Here is a 20,872-nt window from a genome sequence, read left to right as displayed (position 1 = left end):
GCCCCCCCTTTTTAGATTTGTATGTGAAGCAGACATAATATGAAGTTTGTTGGCAAGTTTAATGTCTTAGGATGGACAGCTACTTATTTTTGGAGTCATATCTTTTGAACTTTGTGTCCACTTTGGTTGGCTTTCTGTTGGAAAGCAGGGATTTGGCTGCAGGAGGGAGGTAGAGGACACACTGACAGCCATTTGTCATATTCTTGCACCTCGGGGATGTATTTGGGGAAATATCATGCTGTAAGTTGTAGCAGTGATCTCATCAGTTTCGAATGAAGCGGCAGAGAGCACAGCAGTCCATGAGAAAAACCAGAGGCAGAGACAGAAAGGAGGAGGAGCTCGTTCACTCATTGCGTCATTTATTAGTCTCAAGAACAGGTTTATTGTCCACTGGGGGAATCACTGCTACGTTGTGTATATATGTAAGTGTGTGTGTGTTTGACTTGACTTTCCAGAGGAAAAGAGAAAGAGGAGAGTGTCTTGCAGCATCTCTTCAACTCCTAAACCAACATGTCTCAAGTAAGACCACATTGATTTTAACAGATGTTATGTTCTCCTATTGTTGAGAGGACTTCGAGCAGACGCTGAGAGCCAGAAGTCACAGATGTGTGCTGTTACCTTTCCTCCTTCTTTTGCTGCCCTTCAGCCAGGCCACGATGATGAAGACGTGCAGCGTCCCGAGGTGAGACAAGAGGACCTGACCGAAGCAAAGACCAAGTTGGGCTCAAGTGGGCCAGCGAAGAGCAAGACGTTTCAAGTGATGGAGGAGTGCGGTGAGGACTCTCTCTCTCTCACACACACACACACACACACAAAGGATTTGGTGCTCATCTTATGGGTAAAATTGAAAGGAAACAGTCTTTTGTTAAGCTATGATCACATTCTGGCTGTGAGTTAGTGTGAGGGGCGTTTCCCATGATGCTCAAGTTTCCACTCCATATACAGAGAGGAGACTGGTGATGACGGGGGATTCCTGTCAATCTTCTTTCTCACCCAGTGGGATGAAAAATGGAGTGTGTGTGTGTGTTTATAAAGTGCATATCCACAGTCTTACATAAACCGTCTTACTGCCTCACTGCCAGTGAAATATTGTGGCTGCTCTTCCTCTTTCTTCACAGAGAAAATGGGTAAAACTGCTCCGTCTGTGTTCAGTGGAGGGAGGTCAGGAGCGGAGACCGTTTTGAACACACGCTCGGGTCGACCAGTCAGGAAGTAGCAGGTCAGGGAGTGCCTGACCGTGATTGGAAAACACCTGTTCCGTGTTAAGGGTTTATTAGCAGTTGTTTTCCAGCTGTACTTCAAGCCATGAATAATCTTGTTTAAAGCCTTTTTAGAAGCTTTGTGCTCTTTGTAAAAATCACACTTGTTTTTGCACTGTACTCTATTAAACAGTAAACCACTTTTTCTCATAATTCTCTTATTACAGCTTGTCAAACTAGTCAAACTAACACCCAGTTTTAAACTGAGGCTATAATAATGAACACAAAAGCTGCATTCATGCAATACTTTAATTTATATATTTGAACAAACAACAGTCTTACATACAGTTGTATAAAAAAGTTTGGGCACCCCTCTGAGGCTGCATAATAATTTACTTTATCTTCACAGGAAATTATAAAAGTGGCATGCCAATCATTTCCTAATCAAAGCTGAGTACTGGGGTGTTTTTGAGACAAAAACTTTAAGTGTGGCGATATTCAATTGTATGTAATTAAATCAGAGGTTAGAAATAGGCTGTGCAAAAATTTGGGCACCCTTGTCATTTCACTGATTTGAATACCTGTAACTACTTATTGGAATACAAAATTGGTCTGATGAGCTCATTAAGCATTGAACTCCACACACAGGTGTATCCAATCATGAGAAAAGGTATTTAAGGTGGCCAATTTCAACATGTTCTTCTCTTTCTCATCTGAAGAGTGGTGACATGGGGGCTTCAAAACAACTCTCGAATGACCTGAAAACAAAGATTACTCAGCATTATGATTTAGGGGAAGGCTACAAAAAGCTATCTCAGAGATTTCAGCTGTCAGTTTTCACTGTGAGGAACATAGTGAGGAAATGGAAGGCTACAGGCACAGTTCTTGTTAAGGCCAGAAGTGGCAAGCCATGAAAAATATCAGAGGCAAAGGCGAAGAATGGTGAGAATGGTCAAATACAACCCACAGACCACCTCCAAAGACCTCAAGATAATCTTGCATCAGATGGTGTGGATGTGCATCGTTCAACAATTCAGCGCACTTTGCACAAGGAAAAGCTGTACGGGAGAGCGATGTGGAAGAAGCCTTTTCTGAGCACACGCCACAAACAGAGTTGCTTGAGGTATGCAGAAGCACATTTGGACAAGCCAGCTTCATTTTGGAATAAGGTGCTGTAGAGTGATGAAACAAAGATTGAGTTATTTGGGCATTACAAGCGCCGTTATGGATGGCGGCAGAAGAACACAGCATTCCAAGAAAAAACTTGTTACCCACAGTAAAATTTGGTGGAGGTTCCATCATGCTGTGGGGCTGTGTTGCGAGTGCTGGTACTGGGAATCTTGTTAAAGTTGAGGGTCGCATGGATTCCACTCAATACCAGCAAATTCTTGAGAATAATGTTCAAGAATCCGTCACAAAGTTGAAGTTGCGCCGGGGCTGGATATTTCAACAAGACAACGACCCAAAACACTGCTCAAAATCTTCTCTAGGCATTCGTGCAGAGGAACAAATACAATGTTCTGGAATGGCCATCCCAGTCCCCAGACCTGAATATCATTGAAAATCTGTGGGATGATTTGAAGCGGACTGTCCATGCTCAGAAACCATCGAACCTGACTGAACTAGAGATGTTTTGTAAAGAATGGTCCAAAATACCTTCATCTAGAATCCAGACACTTATTACAGGCTACAGGAAGCGTCTGGTGGCTGGGGCTCAACTAAATATTGATGAGATTTTTCTGTTATGGTGCCCAAATTTATGCACATGTCTAATTTTGTTTTGATTCATATTGCACATTTACTGTTAATCTAATAAACCTCATTTCACCACTGAAATATTATTGTGTCCATCAGTTATTTGATAGATCACAATGAAGTTGCTGATACAAACACCCGATGATTTAAAAATGAAAATGACGGAAATTTTCAGGGGTGCCCAAACTTTTTCATACAACTGTAACTGTGTTTATCAATTAAAAATCTGTATGTGGTCTGCACAGTTGTGCTGGTTTGTCAAGGGTCAAAATTACTGCAACAAAGTAACCTTTATAATCTCTTGGAAATATTCAAATTTGGGTTAGGGTGTGTTTTACAGCCATTTGAGCCAGTAATGTAGTAAATGTCAGTAAAAATGTAATACATAATTCCAAAAACTTTAAAGAAAACTGAGTCAATTTGTGTTTTTCCTTTTTATTCAAAAAATTATCTTCATCAACAAAAAAGTAATTAATCAAACTTAAAATTTATTAGAACAAAACTACGACAGTAAATGACGCAGAAGCACTAGAATGAGCCATGGTGCAGAGAGGAAAGATGGGGAAAAAGCAAAGAAACAAAGCCTGGAACAAGAAACAAAGTGACCAAGCCATGTGAGAGCTGGCTGTGAAAACCAGCCCTGAGAGTTATGGAAAAAAAAAGTGGAAATCCACTTTTATTTCATGAACTTGTGATGTTGATCTTGGAGGATTTTGGCAGAAGACTTGGCGTCGTAGAACAACTCGTTGATTTCCTCTACCTGCTCTCGTTCCACAGTCTCTTTTCCCTGAACGCGGCCCAGCAGGCTGGCTGGCGTCAGCAGCTGTACGGCGTATCTGACAGGAAACAGGAAATAAGAGCCACTCAGTATACTCAGATCTCCATATATAGTACTTCCCTTTATATCTGACCTTAATTTCAGCCCCAGTATTACTCCCGTGTAACAGTAATATAGGGATGTGTTCATCCTTCAAATGTAGTTTTCCTCTTTGGTTTGGCACTTTACATCATAGCTACATAGTTACACTCTATCCAGTGATACACAGTTCACATCCTTACCTGAGGGTGGTCTTGGTGCCGATCTCTGCCAGGTGTGTAAGCGCTTCCTCGCTGATAGTGATCCCCTCAGTCTGAGCACGGATCTTGATGATCTATAAACCAAATGGCCATTAGGGACGCATGTACAGACACTGGTTTCATGCATCACACATGAAGATACTTTGATACTCACCTGCTTCATCTCCTGTGGTGTGTACAACATGGTGCGGATTATCATGACTCTGTCCAGCAAGTCCAGAGGAATGCCGTGTGGAGAGCTGATGTCCTCTGTCCCCCTAGTGAGCGACAAATGACAAATGTTAGTACTACTAATGTTTCATCTTTGCAAGAAAAACGTTCTTTTCTGTTCAAAGTTGTGTTACTCTCCATAAAAACTAAACTCCAACCTGATTAAACAGTTTCCCCTGTTAGAGGCGAACACAACAATGGGGGCGATGGTGCTCTCAAGTGCTCGATGGAGGTATGTGAAGCATTCGATGTCCAGCATGTGCACCTCATCCACAAACAGCACACCAGGTACGAGCTCAGCTATGCCTTGATCGATGTAGCGGTTTACCACCTTGTTGATCTCAGCACGTAGCTTATCTTAAACAAGAGAGAAAATTGTAACGGTTGTACAATGAAAGTCACCTAGTGGTGAAGCCAGGCAGTGATGTGCGCTGGGAAGTTTTCCCTACCTGTGATCTCTGTCTTTTTGGGCTTCATCAGCTGTCCCATCATGGACAGAATGTCCTGGCCTCCCTGAGATCAAAAAGTAAGCAATTATTTATAGGGGATTATGCTACAGCTGCTCTGATATTAACTTACAGGACATCTGCAGTTACTTACCTGGGGTCTGGCATTTGCAACATCCAGGTCATGCAGTGTGACATCTTGGACGATCTCCTTCTTTTTGTGGACATCACCTTTGGGCAGCGGCACATACTCCTCTGCCTCCAGGTCGAACTCTGTAGCAAATGTGTCACAGCGACCTTGTCTCTGCAAAGACACAGTACCAACAAAATAAGTTTATTATCCAGCCACTGTTTAACAGAAATGAATGTCTCACACTGCTTTGTGCAACAGTGAAACAAAAGACGGCACAGGGGAGCAGGTGTGTGATTGAAGCCAGTGCCAGCCCATGGCAGGGAGGAGGGCATGTGGCTGACGGATGAAAGAGTCTCAGAGGGCAGGTCATGATATGGCTGTCAACAGTAACAAATGTGTCGTCCAGCCCTCCTCCTCTGGCCTCTGACTAGAGCCGACCTGTGCCCCCGGCCCACCTGCACCGATTAAAGGAGCCGTCATCGCGGCCTGTCAACGCAGGCCACAAGCCCCTCTGCTGTAAAAGAGGCATTGTGGGAGATGGTGAGATAAAGGGAGCATGAAGAGCTGCAGGAATGAGAGTGGCTCATTCCAGAGTACAGTAGAAATGCAGCAGAGCTGAAAGAGATGAAAGGACGCCACCATGAAGGACTGATGGGGACGTGCAAGACAGAAACAACTGAACTTTGGTCTAACCAAATATTTGTTAAGGTTTTGATTTGAAATATTTCAGTTGTGAGCTTGTGAATTTAACATGTTGGTTTATTTAAGTCGAGTATGTACATATTTTTCTAATTTGACTGACTAATGGGAATTTATGACAATTGTGAGGGAGCAGCAGTGGAAGAAGTATTCAGATCTTTAAATAAAAGTACTGATACCACACAGTGAAAATACAAGTCCTGCAGTCAAAACCTCACTTCAGTGGAAGTATTATCAGCAAAATGTGTTTAAAGATCCCATCCATATTGAGGCATACATAAAAAATTGTCTAATGTGTGTCTGACATTGTTTTTGCAAGAAGAAATGTAGAATCACCACACTAACATCCTTAAAGTGGCACATCCTCACACATTAAAAAACACAGAATATTTGAATTAAAATTTCTAATTGTAGCTACTTTATGTGCTGTTGGATAATTTAATCATTAGGAATGCATCATTTTCTATAAGATCAGATTGGGGTGTAGTGGAGTACAAGTGTGCAGTTGCACATAAAGGAAATACTGAAGCACAAGTACCTTAAATTTATACTTAAACACAGAACTTGAGTAAATTTACATTCCACAACTGTAAAGTATAATACACAAAGTATTATAGCGATACCTTAACAGCTCCACTGTTGGCTTCAATGTAGATGACATCCCCCACTTCCACACGCTCTTTCTGAAGACTCTCATAAATACTGGGGTCCAGCTAAGGAAACGAGATCAGAGTTTTAAGTTAGACACCGGTTCTTACCTTGTTCATCAGTGTTATTACAGCACATTATTCTTGAAATCTGACCTTTAATTTTCCCAATGAATATTAAATCTGATAACCTTTTAAAACACATAAAAAACCGTTTGTCAGGATACTCATAAAGATGAAAAGGGAACCACATGAATATTTTAGCAAGTACCCAGAGCATTTGGAACATGATTAAGGGACCTTGTTTCCACCAATTTACTGACTATTATAATTACACCGTTTATAGCTCAGAGTGCTTTACATGCAGCAATAGGAAAAGTGCAACTGAAAGACAAAGCAAGGGAGGAAAAAACGATTAGCTCCCAGTCTGACCTTGAGCTGCTTCGTGCCTTTGCCTGTCTTCAGACCGATGATGACGTGGCTGATGGTTTTCCCGTAGCCACCCATGGGATTCTCAGTCTCACAGGGGGTCAGCTCAGTCACCTCCCCTTCATACACCTCCTTTGTTTCTTTGATACGCAGTCCTGAATGAGGGCGACATTACAGACATACACACACTCAGCACAGGGTGAGGACTCAATCGTGCCTTTATATTCCTGTATCAACTAAGCTGCCACATCCTTCAGTCTACTGAACAATGCATTTCATTACAGAGACAGAACGTGTGCATATGCCCATGAAATGTTGGGGCATCATCTTGTGTAATGTGATCACACTCTTGTCCCTCTTTCATGCAGCCTGTATGTGTACAGAGTATGTGCAGCACACAGATGGCTGTTCTGCTGTGGTGAGGGTCAGAGAGCAATGCTTAAAGCAGCGGCCGTCTGTCACAGCGCTCTTATTGACAGAGTGATGACAACTTAGAAATGAAACCCCCCTCCCCCCTTGTAGATCCTGTTCTGGGGGAGGAGCAAAGGTGCTGATGACCACCTCTACTTTTGCCTAAGCTCCATTTCCTTCTCTGCGACAGGTACCATCAGCAGTCAGACAAAAACCTTCCCCCTCTCCTGCCTTCCTTCCTTCCTTCGTAACACCATTCTCATAAATCCACTGTCAAGTGTTGCATTTCAGCCCATGAGAATGATGTGAGCAGGACACCTTGTTCTTCCTACCCAAGGACTCCTCACTGAGGGAATGAGGTGAACATATATGGTCTTTTTGGGCCAAGAGATGAACAAAGTCAGTTATACGTACTGAGTTTTTGAAATGTCTTTCTCTGACAATTATGCTGCCCTGACACAAAGCAATAGCAGTGGATGGAATTGTTTTCCAGCTTTTAATTCACAGACCTCTCATTTGTTTTCACAGAGAGCTTTTTCAGTAAAGCATCTTAGTAGAAAGTCTAGCGACTTACAACGTTTTTTCAGAATCTGCATTCTCTCGCTGTATCTATAATTTTTAAACTGTTTGCCAGCATTCAGAATGACATTCGTGTTAATGTTTGGTCGGTCACAAGTGATATATTTTAGGGGTTAGAGCTATGGCTAAGAAACCAAATCAACTTTAAGTGACACTCACCAATGGCTCTCCTGAAGTTCTCCATCAGTACTTCTGTTTTTTTGATCTCAGATGAGTAGACCTCGCTGCCAACCATTGGGCAGAAAGGCACCTTGTTTCCCAGCTCCTGTGCTACAGCCAAGGCGAGGGCAGTCTGACGGGAGCAGAGGCAGAAAGGGAATATAAGAGTCACAGTCTGCAACGACAAAATCAGCTGCATTCAAATAAGCTCTTCTGCTGTCATGCGAGTGACTGAACACTTACCTTTCCTGTACCGGGCGGCCCTGCCAGCAACACTGCCCTTCCTGCCATCTTCTTTGAACGGATAAGCTCAACAATGATGCCACAAGCCTGGAGTAGACATACAATGGTAAAATGTCAACTTAACAAAACACACAAACAAACAAAATATATTCTTTTATTTAAAATCTTTTGCAGTTGGGAAAAGGGCACACTATGCCTTTGATTTAAGACAGTGAGGTAATCCTGGATAATTATATCTGTTGACAATTTTTAAACTTGTCTTCTGTCACTGAATTGATAACAGACACATATAAATATGGTCAGAGATTGCATCTTGTTTCATTTGCAATGATTGCAGGTTCTCCACTTGACTGACAAAATATCCTCATATTTCAATAAAACCACCACTGGGTGCCGTTATTGCCGTACAGCAGACCCATTGGTTTCTACATTGATCAATACATGTAGTCTCTTTGTTTAATAGCTGCGAAGGAGATCGGTTACACATTTACAAATTAAACGTTTACTGAAAAAAGAATGGATGAATGTGACTTCTATTTAGGCTGTACTTTCCCTTTTTCTTTTCGAGTATGAAACAGCGACACCGCAGTGCTAACAGAATTCAGCTAGCTTGTTGGAGCATCTTAACGCCTGCTATGAGCGAAATCTTGCTTGCGAAAAATCATCGGCTCTCAAAGTAAGTTCTCCAGATAATGCAAGACTAACGTAGGTGCAGTAAAACGTGAGTATTACCTCTCTTGCAGCCTCCTGGCCCACTAGACCACATGCTGACTGTTTAGCATTCCCGGCCTCGTCCAGCCCGAGTCCTTTGACATGACTGTGAGAGGCGATGCGCTGAGTTTTCGTTGTGCTTTTAACCTCCTCGATTTTCATGGTGACTGCTACTTTACAAAGTGATATAAAAACCGAAAAGCTGGTTCACGGTGAAGAAAATACCTCCTGTAGCTCAGAATATTTCTCACCGCCGCAATCGGCGCCTAAACTCAAAACACAGGGAAATCGGTTTCCATGTGGGTTACTAGGGAAAATCAGCGGAAGTGATACCTTGAAGTACCGCCTTTTTGGATTACCTAGAAAAAACTATTGGACCTTGTCGACAGATGCGACGCATTCATTGGCTTAAATTTCTATCACTAATTTTCTTCAATCAAAACCCCGCCCATTACAGTTTTCACTTCCGTTTGTGTTTCATCGGCTTTGTCGTTGTAGAAACCGCTAGAAACTTGTCAAAGTGTAATAAGAGTCTCAAAAGAATACAGAACTAAAAAGACAGCTGATTTTCATCGCACCATCGACATTTTACAGTCATGTTTTAATCACAGAGCCAATATGGAAGGTCAGTCTTTCTCCTTTTACTTTTATTAGCTGAAAAAACCCGTTCCGTTTCGGCGTGTTGTCCTCAGGATGCCGTGCACTGACACCAGGCAAAACGTTTCTCTCAACTGATAACACGCTGAAGTAATGCGAAACTCTTAACTACAGCTAACTCAGTTTTGTAGGCCCCAAACTAACTAAAACAGCGTGTTACAGAAGGTGTGTGGGGTTTAGTAAGCGGTTACCAACGAACGAACAGACCGTGGACAGCAAATAACAGCGTGTAATGTTTCCGTCGGAGCTGAGTTCAAGGTCCAGCTTCGAGTAAAGAAAAATACGCACTCTGGTTAACATTACATCAAACTGGTGTCAAAATGTCAGAGTCTGCTGAAAGTCGCACCAAAACGTTAAATTTCAACATCGGGGTGCTCGGACATGTCGACAGCGGGAAGACGTCGCTTGCCAGGGCGCTGAGCAGCACCGCATCCACGGCTGCCTTCGACAAGAACCCACAGTCCCGTGAGAGAGGCATCACGCTGGACCTCGGCTTCTCCTCCTTCACGGTGGACCTTCCTGATCATCTGCGGGACACCGGAGGCCAGCAGCCGTATGACAGCCTGCAGTTCACCCTGGTTGATTGCCCGGGACACGCCTCTCTTATTCGGACTATTATTGGGGGTGAGTTCTCTATAACGTTTTGATGTTAGGTGTCACTCTGATGACAGCACATGAAAGGGTGATAAACGCGTAGGCTACAGTCAGGATACGTTGACCGCTGTTTGGTTGTTGACAGCAAACACACCGCGCCAGCTACACGCAGTTTCCAATTTATTAGGTACACGCATGCAGTTCAGCACATCGGCCCTGAAATACATTCTACCGTTATGAAGATTATAATGCTTGTTTTGAAGGTGTTGATTCATTTTTATATAATTGAGGCTGGACTAAATATTAGAAACACCTCTCACTATACTGAACATTATAACCTTCATGCAGCTATGATTTATTGCACGACTGTTGAATTAGACTGCATTAGTTTCAGCTAGGTGCACCTAAAAAAACTGCCCAATGAGTGTATTTACAATTGTAGACAAAAGCATGTCTCTCAAATTGGCGTTTTTCACAGCAGACATTCTGACTTGTCACAGCAGGAAAAGCACAGGTGTTACTGATAACATGAAATATATCTCAGTTCTGTTCAAGTCTCCATCACCCAAATGCAAAACAGCCTGAAACTGGAAATGGCTTAATTGACATAAAACAGAACTGAATTTCTTCAAATTAAAAATTGTGAAATGTAATGCTCACTGGTACTACTTGGTGTCAGTGTGTATCAATAACAATATCAAAAAATATATTAGTACCAGTTTGTCAATAACACATTGCAATAGAACATGAGATGATTTTTATTACTTGTCCCATCCCGTGCTCTTGACAAAGATGACTGACGGTCTTAAAGCTGCAGTCATAGCCACAGTGGGATTGCTTAAACTACATCCTCACTGTTATTACGCACAAGTTTAACCTTTCCAGCAGAGGGCGCCTTTTCTCTGCAAATCGCTATATTGATCATGTGTATGACTCAATGATCGTGTTTCGTGACTTGGATAGTTGGTGACTAGATGATGGTTGACTTGATTTGATGATAAATAACTACAGTGGTACGGCTGTGCAGACCGGATAATATGAGGGACACTGTTTCTATTGCCTGCTTTTTCTTTTAGTCCATCTTGTATGTCGCACAAATGAACACCCAAGATCCAACATTTTTCAACTTAAAGAGTGTGACACAAGCAGACTGTGGTGGAAGTGATCCCAGTATTAAAACAGACTAGAGGCACTTGAACACTGAATGCTGCTGTAACCAACCTACTGAATGAAGCCTATGAGCCAGTGGGGTGGCACATGCTGTAGATTAGGGAGGAAGGAAAGTATGGGGATTGGGGTATGTATTAAACTTCCCTCCTGTCCCTTATGGGGAGAGCACAGGAAAGAGAGACTGCCAAAGTCAGGAAAAGAAAAGAGGGAAAGGAAAGACAACCAAGTGAGCGGCAGCTCTAGTTTCAACCCTCTAGCCTTTTGCTCTCTTTTTGCCGTTGTGCACCCCTCCCCTAATTTCTCTTCTTGTTCTACTCTTATTTGTGGGTATCTGTGTCCACTCCTGTTTGCATTGCTGCTGTCAGCTTCATAGTCTCTTCGCAGTCTCTGCTCACAGTTTTTACATCATTGTGTAGATGCACAACAGGGAAGGTGGAATGTATTTCATCACAAATTACTGTTGTTGTTGTTTTGCTTCAGCACTCAGCTTTTCTACCATGTCAGTAACATCTCACATCTTCTTGATTATTGTTTGCATTTAAACCTTCTATAGGTGCCCAAATCATTGACCTCATGATGCTGGTGGTGGATGTGGTGAAGGGGGTGCAGACTCAAACAGCAGAATGTCTGCTGATAGGAGAGCTGACCTGCCCTCGCATGGTGGTCGTCTTGAACAAAACTGACCTGCTGCCACCCAACAAGAGACAGAGTGCCATTGAGAAAATGACCAAAAGACTTCACAAAACACTGGAGAGCACCAGGTCTGCATTTAATACAAGTAAAAGAATGCATCTGGATATGTGTACTGGTAGTGGCTGTGTCATGTGGGCCCAGACAGCTAAGTGGGCTATGGCATCCCGTGTAGTTCCCATTGGCTCAGGATTAAATCTCTCATCCAATTTTCCCTCATTCATTACACATTCTGTCTGCATTCCAGCAGTCTGTCTGTCAGGCCCAATTGTTTTTTATTCCAAGTAACTTTAATTGTTACCTCAGCATCAAAGCATGAAGTAATTCCAATATGGCTGTTTCTCTGTTGGTCAGATTTAAGGAATGTCCTGTGATTGCTGTAGCAGCGAAGCCTGGGGGCCCAGAGGCTCCTGACACAGAGGAGCCACATGGAGTGTCAGACTTAATAGAGGTAAATTCCAGAAACACACTGGATTTGTTACTACTTTAGCTGAAAAGAGCACAAAAGTTTTAACTTTAGTCAGCTGATATCATTCAAGTGGTGGTAAAACAAAAAAAAAAATACAGCGGGACCTTGGCTGTGTTTACTTTATGTACAACTGAAACTAAACAAAATTAATGAAAAAATAGACTAATTAATCTCATGGTAGATAATGATTCAAATAATCAAGGAGAAGCCGTAGTTCAAGACATTCAAACAAACTGAAGTCCGTGTTGTTTTGTTGCTTATCTGTAGCCTGACCAAGACTGAATTTTTAGGCCTACAGATCTCAGTATTAAATAATTAAAAATATTGTATCAATCATCACAAAATGATTGATAAGGATATACCGGTATTTTTTTTAAATTTTTGTTGTCACCATGCATACTAAGTAGAATATTTTTTAGTTAAAAATAAACTTGTCAGTGCTCTCGATGGACAAACTATGTATTTATGGTAACGATTCACTGTTTCTTAAATGACCTCAAACATGTCTTTTGAATTCCTGTTCTGCAGTTTCTTAATTTTCAGCTGACCTGTACGCTGGCACCAATATATTTGCAATGAGCTGATATCGATTAGGCTAATTTTATCAGTCAGGCTGCACCGTTGTTAAGCTCTGTCAGATTTAACAATCTGAGAAAAGAATGAAAACGTAAAAAAGTAGTTGTGGAACCTTACACGGCATTCTTCCCTGGGTGTTTGAAACAGCAGTATGACTCACACATCAGGGTCAGCCAAGCACTTATAACACAAGAGACAGTGTGTATCAGACAGTGTTTGTAAAGCCACCACAAAATCAGACAGCACTAGCTAGCTGTGGATGTAATTAGTGCCTGTCCCTCTCCGTTATCTGGTTTTATATTTGTGTATCTGTGACCTTGCAGTATTATGACTGCATTTATCTTTGGGTGTAAATAAATGAGTCTGTCTTCTAGCCCTTTTGGTTGTCATTCTCAGCTTTTGAAGAAACAGACATACCTCCCTCGGAGAGACCCCGGAGGTGACCTTCTCATGGCTGTGGACCATTGCTTCTCCATCCGTGGTCAGGGAACAGTCATGACTGGAACCATCCTGCAGGGGTCGTTGGCCATCAATGACACTGTGGAAATCCCAGCACTAAAGGTATGCTCCCAAAATGGCCATGAATTCTGAATCTCTGATACAGTATTTACAAGCAAGTGGCATACCAGAGTGCTGGAAATTCTTTTGCAGAAACCACAGAGTTTTCGGAAGTTCAGAAGTTGACTGAAAGTGGACAGACAGAGGGAGGGATGGCCGAGTGGGTTCAGAGGATGTGTCGGTTTAATGTGAGGGAAGGATGAGGAGACTGGGGGTGGACTGACAGCACAGGAGTTGGGTAATTTAGACCAGATGCACACTTTCAGCCAGGGTCAGCAGTTTTGTCTGCAGGTTTCATGTTCACCTCTTGGTGGCAGCAAATGGCTAAATTATCATTTGTGACAAAGCCTCGATCTGTGCCACTGCTGTTGATTTGGTCGGTTTATGTTAACACACAACAAAAACAACCACAGAGACATTGTGGTATGCCAGATCCCACAATCATAGATGGGAAGATGGACAGGTAGTTAGATAGATATCTTTTAATTGTTCATTTGTAGACTTGTGATTTGTTCAGAGGTGTGTAGTTTAGACAAAACAAAGCACATCATTCAGGCTGTAATTAAGTTTTTATCAAAGCTTGATATTATTTAAATATATATGTATTCAACTATGATTTTTTGCCAAAATGTATTTTTTTTCCTTCACAAAGAAACCACATGAAACTTTTATTGTATATATATATATATATATATATATATATATATATATATATATATATATATATATATATATATATATATATATATATATATATATATGTGTGTGTTTTTTTTAAAGAAAGATGTAGCTTAAACTGCAAGTGCATATTTATGAGCTGTTACTTCTATATGTGCGTGTTTATTGACAGAAAATCTTAATCCTCTGTAGGGCCTTTCCCCTTAAACATGTATGAACCATCCCTGTACTGAGGAGATAAAAACAGATGTTTTTTTCTGTATTTAATCTCAGGCTGTTGTCCTTCTTAATTTTCAAGGGTTTAAATGTAGAATTTAAGTTGAAACTAAAGAAATATTTGAAAATGGTAAAAAAAAACAAAACAAAGCAACTAAACATTAAACACACACGGCTAAAGCATTATGAGCTAAGCAGCAAGAAGTTAACGTTTGGATTAATGAACTTTCAGTTCTTTCTTGTGAATTGCGCTCCAAATCGGTTCTATTGATGTTAAATAAAAGATTAAAGATGTAAGAAATATGTTATTTATTGTATCTCTATGCTCTCTGACTTCAGGTGACCAAGAAGATAAAGTCGGTGCAGATGTTTCGGAAGCCGGTGTCTGGGGCCATGCAGGGGGATCGTGTGGGTGTGTGTGTGACACAGTTTGACCCTAAACTGTTAGAGCGGGGTGTGGTGTGCACCCCAGGGTCCCTACGCACCCTCTACGCAGCTGTCATCTCTGTGAGGAAGATAGGCTACTTCAAGGGCTCTCTTGCCACCCGTGCCAAGTTCCACATCACTGTGGGACACGAGACAGTCATGGCGAGGGTCACCTTCTTTGGCCTGCCACCATTGGATGCTTCAGAGCCCCCTTCAGACATTAAACAACCCCCATCACAGCCCTGCTCACTCGAAACACCCTTCACCCTTGAAAGGGAATACTTATACCAGGATGAATATGTCACTGGTCAGGGAGAGGCGAGTTCAGGACCTGACCCAGAGCAATGGGCCTTATTGGAGTTTGAGCGGCCAGTCACATGTCCCTCACTCTGCCTGGTGATCGGTTCCAAACTGGACACAGACATTCACGCCAACGCATGCCGGTTGGCCTTCCAAGGTCGTCTGCTTCAGGGGTTTGAAGATAAAGGCTATGCTGAGACTGCCCTGCCTCGTCTGCACATCTACAAGACGAAACACAAGGAGGGACAGGTGGAGAGGGTGAGTGTACACTCCACAGTTTATCAGTGTTTTTCTCACTGTCATCCTCTCTGCCTAACCTTGAGTGTTGTCCCTGCACCTCTGTCCTCCATGACACCTTGTACTCCTCTTCTGGCTCGGGTTCTTCTTTGGATGTTTCTCATTGCTGGTGGCACTGGAGCGTGCCTCTTAGACAGAGCCCCTATTGTATATTCGTAAACAGACACGTACACACAAACAAGTATGCATATGCAGCCCTACTGAGCAGTGCTTGAGGCACTGGTGGGTGCACATGCCTAAGCATGTGCGACGACACAGAGGTGTGCGTGGGTGGCCGCCTGACGCCACTAGCCCTGTCTAGCTGTCAGAGGCTGGCATTGTTTGGACACACCTGAGTGGCACAGGAATACCCACATGACTGTGTGAGTTCACCTTCACCCCTGTGGCCCAGCATCTTTCTCTCTCTCACCCTACTCCTCCCTCTCTCTCACACATATGCCATTTTGATTTATGTTCTTGGTATTATTGCTGCTATGTTGTGTCCTAAATCCTGAGCTCCAGTTTGTAGTGATCCATATCTCGTCTTGTCTAATTCTGTTGTTTTCTTATTGACTTTAACACCTGATTTGACATTTTTTCAAAAAGTCAACACCCACAGACCTCTCACTGTTTGTATTGTCATCTGTGGACACACTGAATATGTTATGACTCGTGTCATTCTCTGCTGTACAGTTTCTCTCTTTGTGCACGCTCATGCAGGGTCAGATTCAGGTCATGGGTCAAGTGTGTGAACTAGTTTCCTGCTGTTAGCACCTCGGGCTGTTGACAGCTCCAGTCACTGACTCAGGAGTAGACCAGCGTGTGTGCGAGGTCAGACCATGGTCATGTGACTCCAGAAAGAGGCAGTTATGTTTCAAGAATTCCTTTTTTGCAAAAGAACACATTACTGGCATTGTTGAGATATGACAGCCTCGTCCAGTCACAATTCATGCGGTCTGTCAGACGTGTACAGCAACTGTATTTTTTTTTTTTTTATCAGCGCATCAGTCACGCTTGAGGGACGTCAGGGTCAAATGTTCAAGAATGAATGAGGGTTAGGCAGAAGAGAGAGGCAGAGCTGGAGTTGGAGACAGAGCGGTGCCCTCCTGTTATCAGATTAGTGACGGGTTAAGATCGACTTAGTGATGGACGATAAGAAAGAAACACAAACAAATATAGCATAAAATGTGCAAGAGGATGAAAGAGGGAGAGCGAGACAGCCAGGCGGCGAGCCTTGAGAATGTGTCTGACAGCGAGTGGTGCAGTTAGTGAGGGCCCAGGACAGATCATCGACTCTTCTTCCTCGCCCTGTCATGATAATGAGTGAAATCAAGGCAAAGCACAAGATCTCGACACCAGAGGAAGGAAACAGGAGATCAGACTGAAACACATCCTGATATTTTCTCACATAATTGGATCACATGCTTGTACACCATTTAACAAGTTCTTCTGATCACGTTCTTCACATTTTAAGCTTTCGTATCTATCATGCGTGCCGCAGCTCATAAGGCGCTCTCCCTCTGTCTTGTGCTCAGGTGACTGACGATTATACTGTGATTGGCCGCAACTTGTTCAAGAAGGAGACCAACCTCCAGCTCTTTGTTGGGTTGAAGGTCACTCTGTCGACAGGGGAGACTGGCGTTATCGAGGGTGGGTTCGGACAGAGCGGCAAGTTCAAGATCCGGGTGCAAGGTAAGGATGACCTGAAGGGATGTATGCGTTGTTGTATTGCCTGTGTCACACCAGTAATCAAACCACTGATGATGTTCAGTGGAGGCTGAGTCACACATATCATCGTTGTGGTTGCTTAGTTTGACAACATAGATAAGTCTTCCTCTTCATCAATACACACACACACACACACACCCTCTTTCTCCATCTTTCCTCGAATTTTGGGGCTCCGTGGACAGTTTTCAGGATGCGGTAAGAGTGGTAGGCCCGACATCCTGAGCCACATTCCCGGGATTCCTCTGGGGATTGCCTGTGTTCCGGGGGAAGTCTGCTCTGTGTTTATTTTACCTTCTGTTGCTCCGAACCCACTGCTCCACACCGGGAGGGAAGAGAAAACAAAAACATTTAGAAAGAGAACCTCACCTACATCCTCTTCACTGCCTCACACTTGCATATACTCAAAAGGCTCAGACACACTAACACACACATCTTCGTGTATGAATATAACGCTGACTTCTAGCCGTGTTCAAGTGAGACTCCCCGCGGGCATTAGGACAAAGATGGCACTATTCTGCTGATAAGGGGTAGGTCAAGTCATTTATACGGCCATATATCTGAATACGGTCTGTTACAATACTTTATCAATACACTAGTATCAATGTCATGACAGGTTTAGGTGTATTTATCATACTGTATCTTACTGCTGACATGGCTATATGGAAGTTAAGCCTTTTGCAAGCCTTCCATTTCCATGATGGCACAAATGTACATGTTGCAACTGTCTGAAGTAGTTTTATTCCAGTTGTATATAAAACTGAAACACTTCATAATACAGTGAGTAGGAGTGTTTTCCCTCTTCACATAGATATTGATCTGATGAGTAATACATGACTTGGCTATTTGTACTGTGAGCTTCCATTTTTCATATTCTGTCTTTCCGTAAGGACACATACAAAAGACAGGAGAAAGAATCGTCTGCTCTCATGCAGACGTCACCGGTTAATGTTTTTCTGTTCATACCTACTGCTCATACCTGCTATCTTTCTAGTGTTGCAATTATTTTCATTATCTATTCGTTTGCGGACTCTTTTGTCTGTTATTCAGTTAATTGTTTGGTCCACAAAAGGAAGAAAAAAAAAAAAAAGAAAGTCATCATCAAAATGTCCCAAATCCTGAGGTCATACCATCAGTTTGCTTGTTTGGTTTGACCAACAGTCCAGATCACCAAGCACCAACCATTAATTTTCATAATATTTTATATAATTTTAACACAAAAGCAGTTAAATCTGGAAATTAGAAGTTTGAATTTGAGTGTGCCAGCGAGATTATCATTCCTCTCATCTTATCTGGTGGAAGCACAGAAAACTCTGTAGTTTCAACCTGGTGTTGCGTTGCTGCAAATAGATTCGCTGCTAACTTAGCTACTGACCCTATTATATTTGTCCACCAAAGCCCCTTTATAGCCATATTTGTTGCTTGTTGGATATTCATTTGCGACCCTGTTTGAACTTTGATTCCAAGGCTTCAGTGATAGTGACATTCCCCCTCAAGTCTGTGCAGCATTTTTCTATATTGTTGATGTAATACATGTTTTTTTTTTAACATAAAAATACCTAAAATTTTATTTGAGGACAAACTCTATAAGTGCAATTCGTACGTCTCTCTTGTATGTGAACACAAATCATTTAAGTCTGGGGGATGTGAGTGGGCTTTGTGGTGGTAAACCAACATTTTCAGCTGATGGTAGATAGCAAGAAGAGATTTCTGGCTGCACTGCAACCATAACAACCCTCACATTGGCATAATGATAACAAGAAGAATGCTGGCGCCGTTTTGTACGTGAGGTCAGACAGCCTGCGTGTAAAGCAATGAACCCAGAACATTTCTCACCATCCGTGTGCAAAACAGCAAACAAGCAGCCAGTTTCTGCCCTGGAAAACACACGCATACAGAAACCCACTGAATGGCATCGAAGAATTTGCAGTGCAGGCATGAGGTGCAAGCAGTCCGATATGGCTGAGAACGAGGCCCGAGCGAAGAGTTATGTATGAGCAGATAGAGGAGACCTGATTCTGGAGAGTCAGGATGAGCCAGACTAATGCAGAGACTCAAGCAGCAGCTGAGACCTGCTTCTCCGCACATTTTCATCAGTTACATCAGGAGGATGAAGGCATCAGTTGATCTCGAGGTCAGCACACAGAAGCACCGATACAGCACCTCCTGCACACATAACAGGGAAGAAAAGATCTCTATCAAGCATCAGATATACCTACACTGAGATGATTAAGTTGACCTACTGCACATAGGAGGACAGTAGGATTGAGGTTTATTACATAAGGGGATCCATTTATTTAATGTTTCTTTATTGTTTTTTTTTTTTTTTTAATAATAGATAATCAACCTTTTTACCTTGACCTGCCTGTTTATGTTTTCTTCAGAGGGTCTTTGCCCAGAAACAAAGCAGTTGTTATCCTCCAACTCCAAGAAGAAAGGCAAGGGTGGAAGTAAAGGCGGACCAGCAAATGAAGAGGAGCCCAAAACAGATTCTCAGCCTGTTAGCATTCACTTACATTTCAAACGGTATGTGTTTGATCCCCATAAAAAGATGGTTCAGTCTTGACCATTTCAGCCTGACGCCGTGTCACTGTGCTTCAGACAGGCAGAGTGTAGTTTCAGAGGTCTCGTAGAGGGGAGAGGAATACTGGCCTCTGTTAACTTTCTTCAGTATACCTCTTTTTATGGGGATGGGGTCTGCTGAAATGCAAAGTTTGTTGAATGTTGAACGCATGTGAAACTGTGATTGTTTTGCATTTGAGTTGTATGAAATAAGTCAGTGCTTTTTTTCTTATAAATCAGTTCTTTTGACTTGCGGCAAACTTTTCAGTATGTTTCTCATCCAGCATAAACACATTAGCAAACACTGTAGAAATACTGTACTCAGATTTCCACAGGTACCTCAGGTCTCTGCTCTCACTGTCTGAAGGGATAAAGGCTGTGTTATGTTTTACGCTTGGATTCACTGGCTGTTGCTGCATGATTCTTAAAGTATTTGTTCATATTTCAATATTTTCATTTCATTAACTTTAACAGCAGTTTGTAGAGCTGCATTTTACCCAGAAAAATAGCTATACCAGAGGATGCTTGGCTTGAACTGAATACTGATTTTTTTAGAAAGACAAATAAAGCAAACCTATGCTGAAACTCTATTTCTGACTCTTATTTTCTGTTTGATCATTGGTAGTGCCCTTAATGCACACATTAGGAATATAATAGCATTGATTCAATAACTGTGTCCCCAAAGAACAAGCTGAATTCCTCAGTAAATTATGTACAGAACCTTTTTTTTGTATTGTGTTTTCTTTGCATAAGCACAATATGATGTACTGCCCCAGTTTGTGTGATACCTTCTGTTGCATATGTGTGGTCAAAACAGATCAACGCAGAAAACAGACGACCCAGATTCCAAAAACGTTGGGATGGTTTTTAAAACATGAATAAAACAGAACGTAATAATTGATTAAAACCCCTTTTGACATGCACTTAATTGAAAACAAAACAAAGACAGTATATTTGATTTTTTTCCTCAAGAGCTTCATTGATTTTTGTAAAAATCTGCTTATTCTGAATTTGATGCAGCAACACGTTTCTAACAAGTTGGGACAGGAGCAACAAAAGACTGGGAAAGTTGTGGAACGCTCCAAAAACATTCCACAGGTAAACTATGTGGGCTCAAGAACACTTTGTAAAACCGTTATCGTAATTATAGTTAATTTAAAAATCATTGCATTCTGTTTTTATTTATGTTTTATACAACTTCCCAACTTTTTTGGAATCGGGGGGTTGTACAAACTGAACCCTAAACTTAAATGCGTGTCCAACGTGCGGTTCTCTGT

General features: G+C 42.1%; 3 protein-coding genes across 5 annotated transcripts; 2 read left to right on the top strand and 1 right to left on the bottom strand.

Moving 5' to 3' along the window:
• The first annotated feature begins 29 nt into the window (after positions 1 to 29).
• mustn1a (musculoskeletal, embryonic nuclear protein 1a) lies at positions 30 to 1,401 on the top strand. Of its 3 annotated transcripts, XM_041954883.1 has the most exons (4): positions 30 to 169; positions 456 to 519; positions 647 to 773; positions 1,119 to 1,401. In XM_041954883.1, the coding sequence occupies exons 2-4, from the start codon at positions 511 to 513 to the stop codon at positions 1,214 to 1,216; spliced, it is 234 nt and encodes a 77-aa protein (XP_041810817.1). In that variant the 5' UTR covers positions 30 to 169; positions 456 to 510; the 3' UTR covers positions 1,217 to 1,401. The 3 variants fall into 3 exon arrangements, with proteins under 3 accessions (XP_041810817.1, XP_041810808.1, XP_041810800.1); XM_041954874.1 differs by lacking the exon at positions 30 to 169 and having other exon boundaries at positions 314 to 519; XM_041954866.1 differs by lacking the exons at positions 30 to 169; positions 456 to 519 and having other exon boundaries at positions 590 to 773.
• Positions 1,402 to 3,379: 1,978 nt separating this feature from the next.
• On the bottom strand, positions 3,380 to 9,152 carry ruvbl1 (RuvB-like AAA ATPase 1). Its single transcript, XM_041958327.1, has 11 exons — positions 8,720 to 9,152; positions 7,988 to 8,074; positions 7,745 to 7,877; positions 6,599 to 6,750; positions 6,143 to 6,232; positions 4,842 to 4,991; positions 4,691 to 4,754; positions 4,400 to 4,598; positions 4,186 to 4,288; positions 4,014 to 4,105; positions 3,380 to 3,790 (listed from the first exon to the last, which is right to left on the bottom strand). Exons 1-11 carry the CDS (start codon positions 8,858 to 8,860, stop codon positions 3,631 to 3,633), a joined length of 1,371 nt encoding a protein of 456 aa, XP_041814261.1. The 5' UTR covers positions 8,861 to 9,152; the 3' UTR covers positions 3,380 to 3,630.
• A 33-nt stretch (positions 9,153 to 9,185) lies between these two features.
• eefsec (eukaryotic elongation factor, selenocysteine-tRNA-specific) lies at positions 9,186 to 20,185 on the top strand. Its single transcript, XM_041958315.1, has 7 exons — positions 9,186 to 9,979; positions 11,673 to 11,880; positions 12,164 to 12,260; positions 13,251 to 13,415; positions 14,646 to 15,290; positions 16,844 to 17,000; positions 19,418 to 20,185. The coding sequence occupies exons 1-7, from the start codon at positions 9,676 to 9,678 to the stop codon at positions 19,597 to 19,599; spliced, it is 1,758 nt and encodes a 585-aa protein (XP_041814249.1). The 5' UTR covers positions 9,186 to 9,675; the 3' UTR covers positions 19,600 to 20,185.
• Positions 20,186 to 20,872: the final 687 nt, after the last annotated feature.

Source organism: Chelmon rostratus, chromosome 2 (assembly GCF_017976325.1).
Source record: "Chelmon rostratus isolate fCheRos1 chromosome 2, fCheRos1.pri, whole genome shotgun sequence".
In the NCBI taxonomy this organism is placed as follows: Eukaryota; Metazoa; Chordata; class Actinopteri; order Chaetodontiformes; family Chaetodontidae; genus Chelmon; species Chelmon rostratus.
This window is presented reverse-complemented; position numbering and strand designations above follow the sequence as displayed.